The following is a 22,241-nucleotide window of genomic DNA, read 5'->3' on the forward strand; positions in this document are numbered from 1 at the left end:
TTTACAATATGCAAATTATTATTTGTCCCTCCAGGAAGACACAAAAATTGGTCAGATGTGCACAGTTTGTTCTCTTCCAGCATTATAAAACGTATGCAGCTTGTTAGGATACCATCACGTTTATGTTTGCACTCTTTAACAGTATGGGCTTATGTAAAGCCTCCAAAAATGCATTCAGAGCAGCAGATACCAGTTCGTCATGCCTGGACTTGCTTTGAATGTTGTGTTCTACTCGCGTTTCATCATTATAATGATCATGAATTATAATTTATAGTATCTGTAATTACCATATAATACATATATGTATTATGTATAAATCTAGAAGTTATGGCCTTATTGGTCCATTTTACTGTTGCATTGCATAACATTGCTGCACTTGGCCTCAAGTAACTTTAGAGTCTTTGACATTTCTTGGCAAATGAACACTCGTGACAGGTAGGCCTACTTAGGTATGTAAATCATTTTCATGCCAGTACAGCATATGCAAATAAAACGCAGTCAACTCAGATCAAATATGATCACTGTACAAAGTTTATATATACAATAGTTTGACAGTGCCAGGCAACCTGCACTGAATTTTTAATCAAGAATTTGTAATCATTGTGAAACTGCAAAAGTAGTACCAAAGGGAGTTTTTTAATTGCATTGCAACATGTAAAATAATTTTTGACTAAAAGTTTCTTCAGACCATTTAAAAATTTACAACATCATTGTATATAATGTTCAAGAATAGATTATAATATGTATATAGCGCGTTTCAAATGTATTCATTCCCCCCCTTTTTTAATGTTTTGTTATGTTGCAGCCTTATGTTAAACTGCTTTAACTTACTCAATCCACATAAATCTACACTCCAAACACCATAATGTCAAAACAAAACAAAAAAAAAACTGATTTGTCACAACTTTGAAATAAGTACATTGCATAAGTATTCATACCCTTAATGTGGTACTTAGCTGAAGCACATTTACAGCCTCAGGTTTTTTGGGGTGTGATGTGACAATCATCATTTAGCAGTTATCTGCCATTCTTCTCCTCACCTCTTCACCTCTCAAGTTCTGTCTGCTTGGATGGGGGCTGGCAGATATTTTCAGGTTTCTCCAGAAATGTTTAATTGGGTTCAAGCCCAGGCTGTGGCTGGGCCACTCAGTCACGAGGCGTCGGCGCTGTCTCAAGTCGGACAAAATTTCTAACTGGCATGCACTGCTTCAAGTCAGAATTTGATCAAGCTGCGCAGTCGAACACACCTTTTAGCTCTAACCCTAATTGAAAACACACCTGAACCAGCTAATCACACTTCTAGGCATGTGTGTTGGAGCTAAACTCTGCAGGACATTCACAGAGTCGTCTATAAGCTACTCTTGCTGTGTGGTCATTGTCCATGTTGCTGGAAGGTGAACCTTCTGCCCAGTCTGAGGTTCTGAATGCTCTGGACTGGGTTATTATTAAGACTATCTCTATATTTTGCTGTGTTGAGCTTTCCTTCTACTCTGACGAGTCCCTCTGTCCCTGCCACTGAAAAACATTCCCACAGCATGAGGCTGCTACCATGCTTTACATTTGGGAAGGTACTCTGCAGATGATAAGCAGTCCCTGGTCTGCTTGGAATTGAGGTTCACAGACCAGAGAACTTTTTCAGACCTTGTTTCTTACAATCTGAAAGTTCTTTAGGTGCTTTGTTGCAAATTCTAAGTGGGTTTTCATGTGTCTTCACTAAAGAGAGGATTGAGAGGATTGATTGCAAAGACCAGATCAGTAGAGTGTTGCAGTGATGTTTGTCGTTCTGTAATTTTCTCCCGTCTGCATATATGATCATGGAGCTCAACTAGAGTGACCATCAGCTTCTTGGTCACCAGTATAACCAAGCTCCTTCTCCATCAATTGCTCAGTTTGGCCAGGAGGCCAGCTCTAGGAAGAGTCCTAGTTGTTCCAGACTTCTTACATTATGGATAATGGAGGCTACATGCTTCTGTGCACCCTCAGTGCAGAAGAATTTTTTCTGAACTCTTCCCCAGATGTGTGGCTTGATGCAATCCTGTCTCTGAGCTCTACAGGCAGTTCTTTTTACCTCAGGGCTTGGTTTTTGCTCTGATATGCATTTTCAGATGTTAAACCTTTTCTTGAGAGGTGTGTGCCTTTCCAAATCATACCCATTTAATTGAATTTGCCACAGATTTGAGCTAAATTTCAAGTGTCACAGATGCAGTGGAATCATTTCAGTGTTTTTATTTCTAATAATTTTGAAAGGTGGTTACAAACATGTTTTTTACATTGTCAAACAAAGACAAATTTCTGACTAAGAAAGGTGATTTAAGTGACTTTGAATGTGCCATGGTTGTTGGTTTTGGTCAAGGCTAGAGCAAAATGTTGCAGGACTCTCCAGGACCAACATTGGCCACCCCTGATGCAGAAAACTGTGCATCCTGCAGACCTTTATGAGATTGTCTGGAGTCATCAAACACAACATCAGCATTTGTATCTTCATCTGACGTTATTTTGATTATCTGGTAACGCTTTAGATTACAACCCGCAAAGAACTACGTAAGTAAACTGAATTTACGGTGTATGTTTCTGTAATTATAGTGTACCTATAAAGAACATACATGTAGGTATACGGGAACAATATGTTACGTTTTGGTAATAGAGAGTAACAACCAGATATACAACCTGCAAAGAACTGCGTAAGTAAACTAAAGTTACGGTGAATGTTTCGTATTTATATTGTACCTACGTGTAAGTATAAGGGAACAATAGGTTATGTTTGGGTAATAAGGGGGTAGCAAACAGATATCCTACAAATCATTTATAATGGATTAATTTAAAAAAACTTAACAGGTACCTGTTCTATTAAATCGTACGTTTGGTGTATCTATACGTAAGCTTTTTAAAATTACTGGGAAAATATACTCTTGTTCCATGTAGTTACAGGGTAATTGTGCCCTCTGCGGGCTGTAAATTAAAGTGGCGATTGTTCCCCTCTTGTTCAACGAAGTTACAGGGTAGGTTCAATACATATAACCACGCGACGTAAAATGTGGTTCTACAAAATGTACATTTATTTACATTTTTACAAACATTAAATGTACAATACTGACATATTTACATCATCTAAACATTTAACGTTTACTTAATATGAAATTATAACATTTCATTCTGTTCTGTGTGATTTCTGTTGCCAGCTCGTTTCCAAGAATAGGTCTACATAATGTTATCATGACTACACTTCCTCTTTATTACAGGCCCTAGGCCCAATAGCAGGACATACAACATATACAAAAAAAAAAAAAAAAAACAGTTACATAAACATATAAAATACACCCTTTTTCACAAGAGTCTTAAAAGGCACTCATACAAATGCTTCCATAGATGTGATTGATATCGGACCGAACTACACCTGGGACTTGTGAGCCTTACTATAATACAGTTTTGTGACTCATCAAGTCGACACATAAACTTATACATTATGTTCCTCAAACGGGCCTGTAAACAGCTTAGCCTCAAGTCACAAAAAAAGCTTACTTGCACTGCTGCTCCTGGGCTTCTTCAATAGTATCCTCAGACAATCATTATATGCTACCTGCAGTTTGCGCATGGTCTCCTTTTTGATATTGACCCATAATGGGGCTGCATACATAGGAGTACAATAAGCACGAAACAAGTGCACTTTCACATCATCAGAGCAGTAATGAAATTTCCTGACTAACATGTTCGCTTGGATATACAACATTCGTCTTTGCCTATACATGTCAGCATCATCTTCCATCTTGTCAGTAATAATATGCCCAAGATATTTTATACAGTTAGATACACAGATACAATGTCCAGACAGGTAAAACCTAGGGAAGTGCAACTTCTGATCTTCCTTAGTCTTACAAACCAACACAAAACTCTTCTTTGCATTGTACTGTACATCAAACTCAACCCCATACCTGGAGCATATATCCAACAACTGCTGGAACCCAACACTGCTGGGGGACATAATAGCTAAATCGTCTGCATACATCAGGTGGTTTAACAGAGTGTTCCCTATTACGTAACATAGCCTATTGTTCTCTTATACCTACACATACGTACTAATAGGTACACTATAATTACAGAAACGTACACCGTAAATTCAGTATACTTATGTAGTTCTTTGCAGGTTGAATATCTGGTTTGTTATCCCCTTATTACCCAAATATAACATTTTGTTCCCTTATACCTACATGTACGTTCTTTATAGGTACACTATAATTACAGAAACATACACCGTAAATTCAGTTTACTTACGTAGTTCTTTGCGGGTTGTAATCTAAAGCATTACCGATTATCTTTTTGTTTTGATTTTGATTTCTCTGCAGTTGCTGTACATTGTAAAAATGTTGGATATCCATTCAGGCCATACAACAGGCAACCAAGCAGTATGTAGGCAACCATAGGCTATTACCCGCAGATTTGTCATGCTCCAACTTCTTACACAAATGAGTTTGGGGGCGGCATTAGAAAGTATGACTTGATTTATTAATTTATTTACAAAATAATTTAAAATGTATAAAAATATTCAATTTGCATATTTAAGTAAAAAATATTACTCATAAAAATATCTATTTTGAAAAACTTTTTTCATGGTTCTGGGGGCACCTCTATAGGACCTTAAAGGAAAATGAGAAATCCATATATAAATATAGTTTGATATAGAAAAATAAATTAAATTAAAAATGTTTAGATTGCCTAAATCAGTGGTTTTTGATCACCAGACTAATATCACTGCTTCTTGAGTTTGTTGGCAAACCTCCTGGCAAGCATACATTCCTTCATTAGTACATTGTGAGACCTATCCACTAAAACACAGAAGCACAGAAATAAGTCTTAATGTATGAACTATAAATGAACAAAAACAACAACAACAACAAAAATGAGGCAGAAATCTTTTAAACACATTGTATATGTTTGGAAATATTACATTTAAATGTTTACATCAGGATTACCTCACTCTCATCAAGAGTTATCTTTCCATTTTCACACAGTCTCTGGAATACTCCTGATGAAGAAAATAAAGATTGTTAATATGTAAAATTACACACACACACACTGTAAAGAATTGCTGGTGACATCCTGTTTTTTCTGGGTAATATTTGTTGTTTTCGAGAAAGTAGCCTTCTGCAGTACTGTGAATTAACAGCGCTCAGAGTCGACACTCAGAGGCTGTGTTTCAAATTACACCCTACACCCTCATTGACTATTCACTACATGAGTTTACTAATATAGTCCACCTGACAGAGAGAATTAAAGCTAATGAGTGAACTCAGCCAATGATGAACAGATGCTGTTACCAAGCAGAATCACTAAAGAAAAGAGCAAGAAATGAAACTACAACTGACATACAGCCACAGCCTTAGACAAAATCACCTGAAATAAAACAGCAGAGGATGATTAAACAACTCCAGAAATAGCATTACAGTTTGCTTTGATTTCAGTCATATATCTACAAAAAGTCTTTTTTAAAGAACTGACAGAGGCTTAGCTGTTTTACTGGCTGTTGTAACTGTGTTTGTAATGTACATTTGTTAAAGCAGGAAAACCCCCCAAAAAATTTAGATTAAATGTTTTTAATTAATTATTGATGGTGGTGACTCTCAAAATGAAGTAACAAACTTTTGTGAAGGATTTTAAAAACATCTTATGCACAAAACTTTTGAAACTACAGCGTCAGCTAGATACACAAATATCAAGAATCAGCATTTGAATCTCAACAATGGTGACAATCAAAAGCTTCATGCTGTAATGCGTACTGGGTACCAGCACAGTACAAAGCGCACCCATGACTCCCAGCATGCATTGCAGCATGAATATGTTATGCTGTTGAATTGTCCAGATATAAATAAATAAAAAATCAATGAACAATGTGTTAACGTGTTAAATGATGGCTATGTTATTGAAAAAACATAACAGTATTATAGGTTTTGCCTTCTAAGATGGGTGACAAATTCCTGTTATTTCAAGGAAAAACCGGAATATACTGTAAAACGTAAGAGTCAGATTAACTAAATGAAAAAAGTTATTTTCACTGCAATATTAGTGAAGGTCCACAGAAAACAGTTATGCAAAGTCATGAACTGATAAGGAGAGTAAAAATTTAACTGATCTGTATTAATATGTTTTGCATAAGAGAGATCTGTTAGTTTAATTTAATTTTGCGGAGCACTATTTTGCTGGAGAGTAGAGCCTGCGCTTCATTCAATGATGAGTCACAAACACTGACGTTTTGTGCTTTATTTAAAGACAGTAACTGTGGAGTTGCTGATTAAGTGATGATCTCTTTAAGTACTTCAGCACATACATGTGTGTTATAGCTAACAATTCACTGCAACAATTTGAGTTAAAGTCATGTTTTTAGTTATTTTACTATTACACATTAAGTGGTTGCAGTTTTATACTAAGAAACATTCCTTCTCAGTGAATGCAAATGGAATAAGTTCACAGTGCTAACATTGTATGGATGCTAGTTTTTAAGCAAACTGTTTGAAGCAACGGGTGCAGAGTTAATTTATATGGTAGAATTATGGTGAAATACTGTAAAAGTAAGAGCTGTAAATTAATGGTTGAGAGCTGTAAATTAACAGTACCTTACTGCCAGTAAATTACTGTTATTTAATGGCACAATATATACAGTGCACAGCATAAATGAGTACACCCCCTCTGAATAAATATAAAATATGTATTATCTTAATTATCACTAATAAATTCATGAAAAGATGGCAAAATTTAAATGTATTATACATATATTTAATAAAAAACAAAAAAATATATGTGACCCTGGACCACAAAACCAGTCTTAAGTCGCTGGGGTATATTTGTAGCAATAGCCAAAAATACATTGTATGGGTCAAAATTGTTGATTTTTCTTTTATGGCAAAAATCATTAGGAAATTAAGTAAAGATAATGTTCCATGAAAATATTTTGTAAAATTTCTACTGTAAATATATGAAAACTTAATTTTTGATTAGTAACATACATTGTTAAGAACTTTATCTGGGCGATTTTAAAGGCAATTTTCTCAATATTTAGATTTTTTTGCACCTTCAGATTCCAGGTTTTCAAATAGTTCTATCTTGACCAAATATTGCCACATCCTAACAAACCATACATCAATGGAAAGCTTATTTATTCAGGTTTCAGATGATGTATAAATCTCAATTTTGAAAAATTGACCCTTATGACTGGTTTTGTGATCCAGGGTCACATATTCCAATATTTTCAATAAATTAGCCAATTTTGTTTAAAAGAAGGATTGCAGAAATGAGTACACCATAGATTTAATTCAGCAAATGTATAATATTCTTAGTATCCTCCAGAATTTTAAGTATACTGCTCTTACCCTTCTTGGCACTGAGTGTACAAGTTCATGATAATTTTTTTACATCTGTCCTGTTTAACTCCTGGAGGACGAGCTCTTTAAATGCCGCGATCTTTAATGGAGTTTTGCTCAGCTCGTCTCTACAGAATCCCCCACAGCCGCTCAAGAGCATTAAGATTGAGTGAAATATGTCCACTGAAAGATTTTCACCTTGGTAGAATGAGTATCTTCATTGTCATGCTGAAAAAATGCCCAATAATGCAAGGAATAAGGAGAGGGTAGCATCTTCTGTTTTTAATTTGTTGTATTACACCACACAGTGGCGTGTGAATTCATGACAGCGTTGACAAAGCACAACTCCCTCACACCTTCAGCACTCATAAATCCCAATATAAGGGCTTTACTACCACTGTACATTTCACTGTACTCCTCCTCTAGCAACACCAGGACATTTTGGATGCTTTCGGATCCAAAATAATTGACTTGGTCTCCTGAGACTAGAGTATGGATTCCCAGAAGTCTATATTTTGTTGGGCCTTGGAAGAGGTTAAATGAGTTTATTGTGCATTGGCTACAGTAGGTAATTCTAGTGATGACAACAACCACACTTGTCACTTCTGCAGGCTGTGTCGTACTCTGTGAGATAAAGTGTCGCTCTTTTCATAGCTTTTGGCGGCTCTGAGACACTTTGCATGGTATTTCTCCTGCTCTTTTTCTAACAAAAATTCACTCATCACTAAATGAAAACTTAACTTAAAGTGAATACCTGATTTTTTTTTAAGGAGCCTTGTCACAAGTCCATTGTTTTTGAATGTTGGTGCTACTTCTGCTATATTTTCACACTTGAAACAATAATTTGGTATTCCTCTTGTACCATTGTCCTCTTTTATGCCAAGAAATAAGTCACTTGGCAGTTCTCTTCCAAGTGGTTTCATTGTCGAAAGCATTAAGTCTGAGTATCAGTAGGCTCTAAAACACTGTCAGGAAATTACTTGTCTTTATAAGTTTGATTCAGTATACTTACCTGTTGTTAAAAAATAGCCTTAAACCTACACTTTATTTTACTTATTTTTTTAAGTTGTATTTAGTAACTTTCAGGAGAGTGTACTCATTTTTGCAACACACCATTTTATCACTTTGATAAGAATATCTTATTTTGTTGAATAATTTTGACATTCTTCTTTGGTAATTGATCAAGCAGGCTTGTTGGAACATTATGTCTCCAAAGAACCCTAACTTATAATGTCTTATAAGTAAGGAGTAATTGCTGAATTTGTTAAGTTTTAGAGTGGGTGTAATCATTTATGCTGTGCACTGTATATATAATTACTTTATTTTCCTGAACATAAAATTAAAATTGTATTACAACAATTTCTGTCCAGTACACTGGATTTCTACTCACTGGCCATGCAATTCAAACGCATGACAAGGCAGATGAAACCCTCCAGGGAAATCCGTTCAGAAGCACCACCATACCGCACAAACATGAGATTCAGGATATCTTCATTTAGATGCAGGCCTAGGGTACAATGACCATGACATAAAGACAGTATCAATGCAACACACCTTGCATTGATGGACATATTACAGTGCATCAGTATATCAATATTATATCAAAACCTCTGTGTATGCTGGCAGTAACATTTAAGATAATGCAAATATTGCATATTAACCTACAACTAGCAAAAAGTTCAACAACAGTTCACCAGAGCAAAATATTAACTGTATGAGTCTCAACCTGTTTTCTCTAATGCATTTTGCAGTTCATTTAAAGACAGAACGCCATCTTTGGAAGAATCCATGCTGTAGAAGATATCCTGTAAAAATACTTGAAAAATTATTCTTGATAAAAATCTTTCTATCAAGCTAAATTTCTTGTCTTAATATGGTAAAAAAAAAAATGCGTAGCTAAATTCCAGACTCAAATCCACTCACCTTGTACGTCATGATACGGTTCCATAGACGAATGAATTCTGGTCCACAAAGTCTTCCAGTAACGTTGAACTATTGTTATTGTTACAGTCATGGAATATTTCTAGAGCTAAAATGTTTCTTTATAATATGACTGCAAATACAAACTGAACCTGGGAGATAAATCATCATCATTCAAAATATTATTTTAAAGTTTATTATTACATGCTCAAAGAATAAAGGATATATCAAACATAGCAATTATACTTCTACATGATTCCAGGCCAAATCCTTCAGTGTTTTTATTACCTAAAAGACATACAAAAGACTGAATTACAGTGTATTTCCTGTTGAACAGACAGGATATTTAAAACATTCACCTCTAAGTAGGTTTTCATGAAGAAGCTGTTGAAGTTTCTCAGCATCAACAACTTTGTACTGTTTCCAAAGAAGACATACAAGAGATTTAAGCTTAGATATTCTTAAGCACATATATTGTTATTGTTAATTAAGGATTTTTTAAAATAATATATTAGCTTTCATATTTACCTGATCAGAATATTGTCGAAACAAAGTTTTAGTTTTTGATCTTTCATCCACTTCCTCATTGTATCTGAGCTGAACATGAGAAAAGGCAATGAAGAGAATATTGTTTCAGTGGCAGCTAGGACTGAACTGTTTCATTAACAACTAGCAAACAAGCACAATATATATAAAATATAAGGGATTTCCTGGTAAGTAATTTGGCTTATTACGCCTATAAGTGTCGCTTGTGGACTTTCTGCGCTAGAGTGCCCTCCGGTGTCAAGTATGAATGAAACAAATCACACTTGAGATTTTAACGCTCCATAATGGCTCTGGTGATGGATTATTATGTGTCATATTATCTCATGTATAGTATTAATTTTCAAATATCCCAGAAACCAGTGAATTGCACAACTCCTAATTAACACAACATTTTTTTTTAAAATTTAAATATCACGATTATAACCAATACCGGTATATCACAACACCCCTAAAGTGAATATTAAAACTTTTACAAAATGATTCAGTGTATTATTACCTCAGACCTGCCTAAAAGATCCACAAGAAAATCTTTCTCCATTTTTTCAACAAAATAAGATATTCTTATCAAAGTGATAAAATGGTGTGTTGCAAAAATGAGTACACTCTCCTGAAAGTTACTAAATACAACTTAAAAAAATAAGTAAAATAAAGTGTAGGTTTAAGGCTATTTTTTAACAACAGGTAAGTATACTGAATCAAACTTATAAAGACAAGTAATTTCCTGACAGTGTTTTAGAGCCTACTGATACTCAGACTTAATGCTTTCGACAATGAAACCACTTGGAAGAGAACTGCCAAGTGACTTATTTCTTGGCATAAAAGAGGACAATGGTACAAGAGGAATACCAAATTATTGTTTCAAGTGTGAAAATATAGCAGAAGTAGCACCAACATTCAAAAACAATGGACTTGTGACAAGGCTCCTTAAAAAAAAAATCAGGTATTCACTTTAAGTTAAGTTTTCATTTAGTGATGAGTGAATTTTTGTTAGAAAAAGAGCAGGAGAAATACCATGCAAAGTGTCTCAGAGCTGCCTAAAAGATCCACAAGAAAATCTTTCTCCATTTTTTCTGTGTCCTTTCTGAATTAAAAAAAAAAAAAAAATAATAATAATAATAATAATAATAATAATAATAAAACTTTTAACCCAGATAACAGAATTTGATTGTAAACATTTTTGGAGTATAAATTAGTCAGTTTTCAACCAAGAGGTTGACTTCACATTTTAATCTTATTTAAAGCATAAAAGCATAAAAGTCTTTCAGTGTCTTCATGCAACTTACTGAATGTGGATCTCATTTTTGCAGAGAATAGACAGAATGAATTCTCCACTCTTATTGGGATAGTATGTGGACGGTACGATGAGATACTCTCCTGGCTCCAGCCTAAAGAATTTCATCACCTGTCTTGCATCCTGAAAGTGCCCGCTTGTTACCACAGGCTTTCTTGTAGAGAAAAAGCTTGATCCAAACTTTCCCTCAGATCTCATCTAACGGAAAATGAAACAAAAATTTATTTCACTGAACACGTCAAATTAATGTGTCAGAAAGGTATAACAAATCATGTAATGCGTATTGATACAACCTAAAATACACTGTACATGTTTTCAAACCAATGTGATTAACACCAGAAACAGAGTATATTTTACTTGCCTCGGGTGGAATCTGTGAAAGTTAAAAAAAATAATAAATGTTACACATAAAACACAAAAGCATCATACATGCACTGTACAGCCATGTTTATTGTCTTGTTAAAATACTGACTGCAAACACACAGAAGCCGATGCCATGGTGTGCAGCGTGTCGTCTGTGTCTCTTGTCAGGTTTCTGTATGAGGGACACCAGAACATTCTTCTGACCCTGTTCACAGGCTTTATCAAGCTCACTAATCCTCAACCAAAACTGGGGGTTTTTACAGAAGGTGTCTACAATCACAGGAGAGGGGTGTTAGAAGCAGATTTGCATTGATGACTACCTTTACAATTCAGAAAATGCACCTGGATGATTCATGCAGCCTCCAGCTGTGCTCCCAGTAACCCAGCTCCCATGGTGGTGTTTGGAAGTCCAGTGACAAGCAGACTGCTCTTCCAGAAAATCAGGAGAGGTACAGCAGATATCCATGTTGTCAAATGTTTTAAGGAAATCTTTCATTGACATCCTGCAAAAAAAGAAAATTCCTAAGTAAATTCTAGACAAAATGTATTTTGTGTTTTAGTACATTTTAATAATGTATATGAAAGCACGGTTCATGCTCACCAGAACTCTCTATTTTCATGCACAAGGAGTTGTTTGCGGTCCTCATCGCTCACTGTGTTCCACAAAGGTGATCTAAAAGAATTTTTCAAAATAATCATCAGGACAAAGAATAACTTTGACAGTTAATAAATTTCACAGTATTTCACGGTTTTTGTGTGTTAAGGACTGCATGTCTAATTCCCTTTCTTCTTGCAGAACAACTTGTTGTTTTATGATTTACTGCCAGTTGTTCTGTTAGTTGGTTATCTGCTATGATGTTGAATAAAAGCAGAGCTTACTTGTCACTCCAGTCTCCATTCCACTCACTGTCTCCCCATGGGATGAACAATCTAACCAGCTGAACTGGGTCTCTACCACTCATGACCTGTTGAGCATGATTTCAGCAGCATATTTAGTGGTGTAAAAATGTGGCAAACCTTTATAATATTACCAACATCTATAGTAGATTATTGACAGAATGTTACATTTTACAATTCTGCAATACTTTTACAAGAATTTTGAAGTAAAATGCATACTGTTTAGTTTCAGTAGTTTGTTGAATTCAATGGACGGTAAAAGATTTTTCCCAGCAAGTTTACACACACTTTCTAACACAAAAAAACCTTATGAAATCCATGAAGGATTCTGAAAAATCTCCCTGAAGCAACTTGCAGATGAGGTCCTTGCTTAATGTGTTAATACATTAAACGATATAGCTGGCAGCAATCAGGGTTGCCAGTTCTTGCCAGTTGCTAATTAAGACTAGCCTAATCACAGTCAGATGCACTCCTAGCCCAAATAAAGTTCTTTTATGGATTTGGGGTGGAGGATGGAGGGTGGTGCTTCAATCTGTGGACTAAAAAAAAAACAGTTTCTATGTACCCATGGTTCGCTGAGAAGGGAACAAGACACTGTGTCGACAGCCTGCGTCACTATACCGGGGTGAACTCAGTATAAAAGGACACCAGGAGAATACGTCATCCACTTCTACATCTAAAGCTCGTAGAAAAGAGGACATAGTGTCTCATTCCCTTCTCAGGGAACCATGGTTACATGCTTAACTTTAGACATTCCCTTCCAAGGGAACTCGGATTGTGTCTTCTAGTGGTCGCTATGGGAAATGGAATACCCATGCTGCCATGCTGAGGGGAGTGCATGCCATGTACCATGGTGAGCAGTAAGTACCAACTGTACAGCATAACCATAAAAGCCACCTCTTAGACACATCAGCGGCTGTCGGAGGCGCTATCCCCTCCGGCCACAGGCCTGAGCTACGATGCTGGTAGCATGTGACCCTTGAAAATATAGGGATTCTAGAAAGTGCACAGGAGGCTGAATGTGTGCATTTTCCACAAACGTGGGTTTTAGAAAGCACTCTGTGCTGTTAAGGAGGCTGTGAATAGGCCTAGCGACCTGGTATGACTGCATCATGGAGTTCATAGGGGACCCTCCAACTGAGGGGAGCACCGTCAAGTCAACCACATGGGCAGTCATATGATGTAAGCACTGGAAGCAGCATGTATGTTAGTGACCCTGTAATGATGGGAGCAATGTTAGGCTCAGACACAGAGGAGGCCATCAGGGAAGCTTGGAAAAAAGAGGACTTTGGGGTCTATGGCATTAAAAATGTTTGAACACTCCTGATTTGATTTTTAATACATTTCAACAAACCAAAGAGATTTTATCTTTTCTCTCTACGGTCTTAGCAGAACAATCACTAAAAGGTCAAATCAAGTATAAACATGCAAAGAGTGGGTGTGTTGGATCATGTTGGCTGGAATCCAGGTGTCATCTTTTGTTTTTAAAATATTTATCTTGGTAGCTTATGACAAAATCTGATGCACGCCAAGACTTGATTTTCTGCAGTCTTACCTGATAAACCTTTGTCACAGTGTAAGCATGACCCAGGACTATGCCATTTGGTAACCGGTTCTCATTCTGATTATGTGAAAACAGAAAAATTATCAGGGGACAGACGGTTAAAGTCTTAAAGTGTTAAAGTTACTTGGAATCCCAAATTTCTTTACTAAAATAGGTGTCTAGGAGAACAGTTTTTGGAATGGTTAATATAGTCAAAGAAGGCACAATAAAATATTTATGTTTTTAGTTTACCATGACCATGTGTGTTAGATATAATCACACTATGTTTACCCCTGGTGGAGTTTCACAGCCCATAATGGCCTCTGACTGGTAAGCCCTTAACATTATCTCCCACAAATCAGTAGGAGCTGTTTTCAGTTCATAGTGCATATGAACCCCACCGGTAAAGTCCAAGAGGGCCTCAGATACTCGACCAGTATGCATGTCAGCATAGGAGCCGCACACCCTGGAACAATCATTGTAGCACAGTTGTTTTCCTCAGTATAACAGACAAATTTGAAGACAATCAAGTCAAATTACAGCTGTGCTTATATTGAATACAACAGCACTATTGCTTACATATACTTGAGATGATACTTTATAAAGTCACACAAAAAGATATACAGGCACTTACTTGGCATACGCTTTCTCCAGCAAGGCAGGCCAGAACTCATTATACGTTTTTGATCTCACAAAAATCAGCTTGCCATTGTATGTTGGCAGCTTGTCATCAATCACAACGTCATACCATTTTCCAAACCGCCAGAACTGTAAATATATATTAGAAGAACAGTGAGTGAACAACTGATACAATGAATCACAAAACAGGAATTGCTATTGCTTGGGGTTTTGATGCTGAATAATAAAAAATTATGTCACAGAAAAAAAAAGAAACTTACCCTGAAGTGAAATAATCCAGTATAATTGTGGTTAAATGATTGTCCATCTGGAATGACCTTATGTAATAACTTGGTTTGAAATGTCAGAGCCCCAACAGAGGCCAGAAACCAACAGTTTCCTAAGAAGAAGAAAAAAAAACAGTTGCCACAGTGAATTAAATATCTTGGTGTATAGATTAGAAAATACACTTTAAGTTTAATTTTCCATATGACAAGTTTTTCATTGTAGCATCCTCTATAGGCATGTTCTGATGCACGTTTTGTTAAGTTTGGGAATTACTTGAAGCATATATACGCCATTTAATTGGCGTATGTCTTTGCAACACTTCAAATTCAAAATTCTTTTAATAACATTTTTAATGAGGATCTTAGAATTACACATGCCAAGTTTTGTGCAAATGTAATCAACGTTTAGGGAAGAGTCTTTTTATGTTTTTGAATTGAAAATGGTGGAAAAGTTTCCCAGGGCAAACTAAATCACCCCTAATTAAACACACCTGAACCAGCTAATGAGTGTCTACAGCACAGGTGTCACACTCAGTTCCTGCCACAGCCCTGCAGAGTTCACGTTCAACCCTAATTAAACACACCTGATCCAGATAATCTAGTCCTTCAGGCTTATTCTCAAACTACATTGTTTGTGTGTAGGTGCAGGGTTGGAAATAAAAACTGCAGGGCTGCGTTCCTCCACAAACTGAGGAGCTGACACCTGTGCTCTATCACATTCATGTTCAGCAAATTTATCACATGACATTCCCTGCCACCAGAAATCCCAGACGCAAACTGTGTTGGTGCAGAGTTGGAAATAAACGGAGTTTGACACCCCTGGTCTCCTAAGTGTGTTGGTGCTGGCTGGAGCTAAACTCTGCAGGACATTTGTCTAAAACAATATTGTGGTTACCCAGACATACCTACATTCCCTTGGGCATAGTCAAACCTGGACACGGTCTCTACAATAAATTCAGCCACATTTGGATACAATACCTGAAAGAAATTAAATTATATACCTTCAGTATTGGTCAACTGATGCATTCTGTAAAAGGGATATTTCAGTTGATGGTGTTTTTGGCAATGTCATTCTCTTTTTCATCTGCTGTATATGTGACTACAGGTCAAATTTAAAACGTTTAGCTTGTCACAGTCAGTTGACATTAAATAAGACTCTTTTAGCTTTCAACAAAAGTGTATATTTTGTGTAATGTTGTCAGAATACATACTGATGCCTCAAGCAAACCGCAGGTCTGCCTACATACCGTTGGTCTTTTCCACTCCACCCTGGCCATGACATCTGGATCCAGCAGCCCTTCACCAATGGAACGGGGATCTGGTGGGAAAAACTCATCAACAAATCTCTGTCTTGTCTTGAGACAGTAGTCTTGTAAAAAGTCGTAGTCCTGATCCATGAACTTCAAAGGATTTGTTTCAGAGCCCATGCCACCTTTCATGTTGCGGTCGTTTATGATTTTTAAGCACATGCCATGTGTAACCACTGGAGGAGACATTTCAAAATCTGTCTGTATTTTTTTTTCTGAATAAGAGGGAAATATAATAACAATGCAGATGACAATGCTGTAATAAAAGTTACCTCTGTCACAGGGGTGTCAAACTCAGTTCCTGGAGGGCCACAGCCCTGCAGAATTTAGATTCAACCCTAATTAAACACACCTGATCCAGCTAATCACGTTCTTCAGGCTTATTTGAAAACTACATGGTATGTGTGTTGGAGCAGGGTTGGAACCAAACTCTGCAGGGCTGCAGCCCTCCAAGAACTGAGTCTGATACCTGTGATCTATCACATTGATGTCCAGCAAATTTACCACAAGACATTCCCTGCCACCAGAAATCCCAGCCACAAACTCTTCATTTTGAAACTCATTTAAAAGATGTATGTACCCTGACAACTCAATGCATCTGTAAATATAGGCTAGCACACTAGTACTTTACTTTGCATAGATTACAGCCTAATGAAAATTAAATTTAATTAAATTCATATAAGTTTTAACACAATTCGAACAGTTTTCATTAGTATAAAGTGTTTTCAGCCAACAAGTTTGTATCTAGAATATAGATCTTCCTATTAGATTAATGAACTTTAATTGTGCATTACTGAAATAAATAAAATGTATATGTACCTTCAAAGATGCAACAAATCACAGGAACAATAAATTTCACCCAAATGACTGGTAGTCTTCTCTGTGACTGGCTTTTACACACTTTTGCCCTACTTCATGCTTTTAAAACACCTGCAGAAGCTCCACCCAACTCCAAGCTTTTGTGTTTATTAACAAAAGAAGTGATTGGCAGAAGCTCATCTGAGCCTTTGTCATTCTGAGAAACTGAAATCTTTCACATGTGCCACAGAAAAAAATGCTGGCCAACATGTTTCACAGTAAGATACAATCACAGTTTATGTGTGCACTTTAGTCCTGCATTCAGATCAGCAGGTATCAGTTTATCATGCTTGGACTTGCTTTGAATGTTGCCCTCTACTTACATTTCATAATTATAACGATCATGCCATGAATTACACTGACCAAAATAAACAACACATTTGTTTTTGCTCCATTTTTCATGAGCTGACCTCAAAGGTCTAAGACTTTTTCTATGTACACAAAAGGCCTATTTCTCCTAAATATTGTTTACAAATCTGTCTAAATCTGTGTTAGTGAGCACTTCTCCTTTGCCGAGAAAATCCATCCACCTCACAGGTGTGGCATATCAAGATGCTGATTAGACAGCATGATTATTGCACAGGTGTGCCTTAGGCTGGCCACAATAAAAGACCACTCTAAAATGTGCAGTTTTACTGTATTGGGGAGGTCCGAAAACCAGTCAGTATCTGGTGTGACCACCATTTGCCTCACTCAGTGCAACACATTCTCCTTCACACAGAGTTGATCAGGTTGTTGATTGTGGCCTGTGGAATGTTGGTCCACTCCTCTTCAATGGCTGCGCGAAGTTGTTGGATATTGGCAGGAACTGGAACACGCTGTCATATATGCCCATTCCAAACATGCTCAGTGGGTGACATGTCCGGTGAGTATGCTGGCCATGCAAGAACTGGGATGTTTTCAGCTTCCAGGAATTGTGTACAGATCCTTGCAACGTGGGGCCGTGCATTATCATGCTGCAACATGAGGTGATGGTCGTGGATGAATGGCACAACAATAGGCTTCAGGATCTCGTCATGGAATCTCTGTGCATTCAAAATGCCATCAATAAAATGCACCTGTTTTTGTTGTCCATAACATACGCCTGCCCATTCCATAACCCCACCGCCATCATGGGCCACTCGATCCACAATGTTGAGATCAGCAAACCGCTCACCCACACGAGATCATACACGTTGTCTGCCATCTGTACTGTGTAGTGAAAACCGAGATTCATCCTTGAAAACACCTCTCCAAAGTGCCAGACGCCATCGAATGTGAGCATTTGCCCACTCAAGTCGGTTATGATGACGAACTGCAGTAAGGTCGAGACCCCGATGAGGACGACAAGCATGCAGATGAGCTTCCCTGAAACAGTTTCTAACAGTTTGTGCAGAAATTCTTTGGTTATGCAAACCGATTGTAGCAGCAGCTGTCCAGGTGGCTGGTCTCAGACAATCTTGGAGGTGAAGATGCTGGATGTGGAGGTCCTGGGCTGTTGTGGTTACACATGGTCTGCGGTTGTGAGGCCGGTTGGACGTACTGCCAAACTCTCTGAAACGCCTTTGGAGACGGCTTATGGTAGGGAAATTAACATTCACTTCATGGCCAACAGCTCTAGTGGACATTCCTGCAGTCAGTATGCCAATTGCACGCTCCCTCAAAACTTGCAACATCTGTGGCATTGTGCTGTGTGATAAAACTGAACATTTTAGAGTGGCCTTTTATTGTGACCAGCCTAAGGCACACCTGTGCAATAGTCATGCTGTCTAACCAGCATCTTGATATGCTACACCTGTGAGGTGGATGGATTATCTTGGCAAAGGAAAAGCGTTCACTAACACAGATTTAGACAGATTTCTGAACAATATTTGAGGGGAAATAGGCCTTTTGTGTACATAGAAAAAGTCTTAGATCTTTAAGATCAGCTCATGAAGAATGGGGGCAAAAACAAAAGTGTTGCATTTATAATTTTGGTTAGTGTACACTTGATGTTATCTGCAATTAATATATTTATTTATTATCTATTATAAATAATAATTTTAGCCATATTGGCCCATTTTACTGCTGTACTGTACAATATGTATTGCACTTGGCATCAAGTAAGCATAGAATGTTTGACATTTCTTGGCAAATGAACACTTGTGACAGATCCTTGCCATGCCAGTACACCATATGCAAATAAAACACAGTCAACTCAGATCAAGTATGATTACTGTACAAAGTTTATATACAGTAGTTTGACAGTAGTTTGACAAAAATCATACTTCAAATTATGTAAAACAGAAAATAGGAGAAAGAATCAAACTCTCAGATGAAACAAAGGAACACTCTTTAAAATAAAGGTTCCAAAAGGGTGTTTTTAAAGTGATACCATATAAGAACCTTTCAGTGAACAGTTCTTAAAAGAACCATTTTGAAGAACATTTTAAAAATCTAAAGAACCTCTTTCGACTATAAAGAACCTTTTCTGCATTTTAAAGGTTCCATGGATGTTCATGGTTCTTCGTGGAACCATCGATCCCAATAAAGAACCTTTATTTTTAAGAGTGATGACTGCAGATATAATACTATCTTTTATAACTTCTAAATTAACAGCAATTCACAGGTGGATAGAGTCTGGACCCTTGTTGGAGGCAAACCTCAGGGGCTAATCATTTTTTTATATTTTATGGGCATGTTTAAAAATGCAACCTTACCGGCATGAACAGGGGCAAACTGGCCATCGGCCCGGCTGGTTCATCATCAAAGAAAACGTGTCAGCTAAAGTGACGTTGACGAGAGAGTTGCAGTGTGTTGAGCCGAGAGAGCTCAACACACTGCAACTTAAGAAAACATGCAAATAGAAAAAAAATAAAGTGTTGTCGGTGACTAAAAGGTGGTTGTGTTGTGAGAATTTGCAGTGCGTTTACGTATTTGTGTTTGCGTTGCGAGGATTTGCAGCGCCTGTGTTGTCAAACTGATGAAGATGTTTTCTTAATTTGTTGTCGTTTTTTCGGTTTGCATGTGTTTTCTTAAGTTGCAGCACGTTGAGCTCTCTCAGCCACCGTAGTTTTGTGATGTTATTTGCTATAAATGTGATAGCACTGCTGTAGTATTGTGAGATAGTAACAACTGTTAGGTGTGGTGGGCCTATTTGGAAGAAAATCCAGGGCCATTTTTTATTCCCAGTCCATCCCATGAAGTAGCAGCTGAAATTGTGGAAGATAACTGGGGAGGAGTTGGATTTTTCATTAACTTCACTGTACCCAGGAAAAATACCTAAAACAGTTCTAGACAATGAAAAATACTTTAAAAACATTAAAATGCTTTTAGCAAGCAGTTGGAAAGTCATAACTTGTAAATGGTTGCAGACTGACCCTCCATCAGGAGACCAATGGTTGGAAATTGTAAATAAAATATAGAGACTTATATTTGCTGTTAGACTTAATTTGGAAAAATGTATTAAGTATTGGGATAAATGGATTTTGTACACATACAATACATACATTTAAATGTATGCACTGATAAAACTTGAAAAAAACTGTAGCGCTTCAGACAGGAAAAAATAAGTCCTTTTACTGCAGGTGCGTAGAGCCAATGGGATACTTGAAAATGAACAAGAGGGTGGCTAACCGCACACTGATTCACTCAAGACTGAAAAAGTCTACAAAAACATATTTTTTTATTTTATAATCTGCATTGTGCAAAAGTGCAAAGTGAGTTCAAAACAGACAGACATGAGCAAGCACATTGCTATCTTCAGTGGAGCACTGATATGCACTGATAAAATATTTAAACTAGCTCATATGTAAAAGTATGCTGTTGTACAAACAGTAGGATATAAATTGACAATTTCTAGTCTATAGGTTTCTTGTTTGTTTGTGGAATAAATGTTAAAAAAGGATGAAAAGAGCCCTTACGTATTCTCGGGACAAAAATGCTCTGCGTAGTTTTCTACTGCTAGTTACATAATAAATTGATAGTAGATTGATACTCATATAAACGGATATACACAGGCGTAATGTCACCAGTTCTCCACCAGAGGTCACTAAATTAGTACATTTAAAAGTTTAAATCCCATCGTCACCTGCAATCCTCATATCTTTATGACAGTATAATGCGAACTTGTTATATTTTTATGTAATATCGTGTTTTTTTCCTCCTGTTTGGAATGAACGTTACTGAATATAGTTCCCTTTATGAACTGTATGCTGACAGGCCATGCCTTACAGAAATTCAACAGTACGTTTTTATTTAATATTTATGCTCACCTATATTTGCTATACCCTGTTTTAACAGTCTTTGGTTACTTCTTGGATTACAACCAGCATGAAGAGTGTGTGATAAATTTGTGTGGAAGGTTATATGGATCCTCAATAAAGAATAGAGATCCCTGAAAAATAAATAAACCCCAAAGAGGAAGGTTACTATTTACACCAGACGAAAATCAGAGCTCATGGGACAAAAGCAGATGTTTCTTTATCCATGGATGTTTTCTGTTTTGAAAGAGAGAGCGAGAGAGAGATATGAAGAGAGACAATGGGTTGATCTGTGTACTCCAATAAAATATTGCTAATCTTGTTTATGAGCATGGGCTTCACCAACATGACTCACCAAAAGCATCCATTTTTTTTAATTATTATATTTCTGATGAAGTTCCTTATCTGTCGTCACAGTTTAATATTTGCTTTCACGCTAACTTTGGCAATTCAATAAAGACAATGTTAGGAAAGAGCACAATTCCTGCTCACTAAGAAAAAATAAGCGACTTCTACTTCACTGACATTGGGTCTAAAGGGCCCACCGGAAGGGTGTCTTAGGTCATTTCCTCCCATTCAAACAGAGGTTTACTGTGTACTGCTCAACACAAACACAGGATGTGATCCACGGATAGATTTTTTATCAACAGACACAATGGCAAGAAATGTTGTGTGTTTCCATGTAAAAAAAGAAAAGAAAAAAAAAACTTTTGTATGCAGTCTTTCTTCATTCTCCATTTGGGGTGACTTGTCACAAGGTCTATAAATACCGGCAATAGTTTTATATGTTGGTTTCAAACATTTAGTTCATATTTGTTGTTATCCTTTTACATTTTTGCGATTTCATGGGTCATACATACCATTATATGAGATTAGTAAAGTAATTCATCAAAAATGTTATGCAATAGAAATACAACAAACTGACAACGTAATTCGCAAGAATTGTTCCCTCTTTGTGAGAACTTTAATTTGTGAATCCTAATTTATGAAAGACTGCTTCTTCATGCTTCATCTCTCCCAGTTTCGTCAGATTCAAAATTAT

General features: G+C 36.8%; 1 protein-coding gene across 1 annotated transcript; it reads right to left on the reverse strand.

Moving 5' to 3' along the window:
* Positions 1–2,619: 2,619 nt before the first annotated feature.
* Positions 2,620–18,195, reverse strand: LOC127179662 (calpain-1 catalytic subunit-like). The gene is made up of 23 exons (XM_051133330.1): positions 18,136–18,195; positions 16,941–17,007; positions 16,062–16,336; positions 15,720–15,792; positions 14,809–14,927; positions 14,544–14,677; positions 14,201–14,375; positions 13,922–13,987; positions 12,349–12,434; positions 12,071–12,142; positions 11,812–11,972; positions 11,579–11,739; positions 11,468–11,479; positions 11,099–11,304; positions 10,830–10,896; positions 9,798–9,857; positions 9,629–9,686; positions 9,496–9,557; positions 9,273–9,341; positions 9,076–9,154; positions 8,740–8,856; positions 4,968–5,020; positions 2,620–4,820 (listed from the first exon to the last, which is right to left on the reverse strand). Exons 1-23 carry the CDS (start codon positions 18,193–18,195, stop codon positions 4,797–4,799), a joined length of 2,256 nt encoding a protein of 751 aa, XP_050989287.1. The 3' UTR covers positions 2,620–4,796.
* Between the last annotated feature and the right edge of the window lie 4,046 nt (positions 18,196–22,241).

Source organism: Labeo rohita, chromosome 17 (assembly GCF_022985175.1).
Source record: "Labeo rohita strain BAU-BD-2019 chromosome 17, IGBB_LRoh.1.0, whole genome shotgun sequence".
NCBI classification, from domain to species: domain Eukaryota; kingdom Metazoa; phylum Chordata; class Actinopteri; order Cypriniformes; family Cyprinidae; genus Labeo; species Labeo rohita.

What these genes read in the sequence shown, in the direction of transcription:
- LOC127179662 (XM_051133330.1), bottom strand. Translation starts at nt 18,195, where the DNA reads ATGAATCTCGGTTTTCACTACACAGTACAGATGGCAGACAACGTGTAT. An exon ending in GCTGTGAAACTCCACCAGGG is followed by an intron (nt 13,988 to 14,200) that starts GTAAACATAGTG and finishes TCACATAATCAG; the next exon opens with AATGAGAACCGGTTACCAAA. An exon ending in AAAAATGAGATCCACATTCA is followed by an intron (nt 10,897 to 11,098) that starts GTAAGTTGCATG and finishes TTTTTAATTCAG; the next exon opens with AAAGGACACAGAAAAAATGG.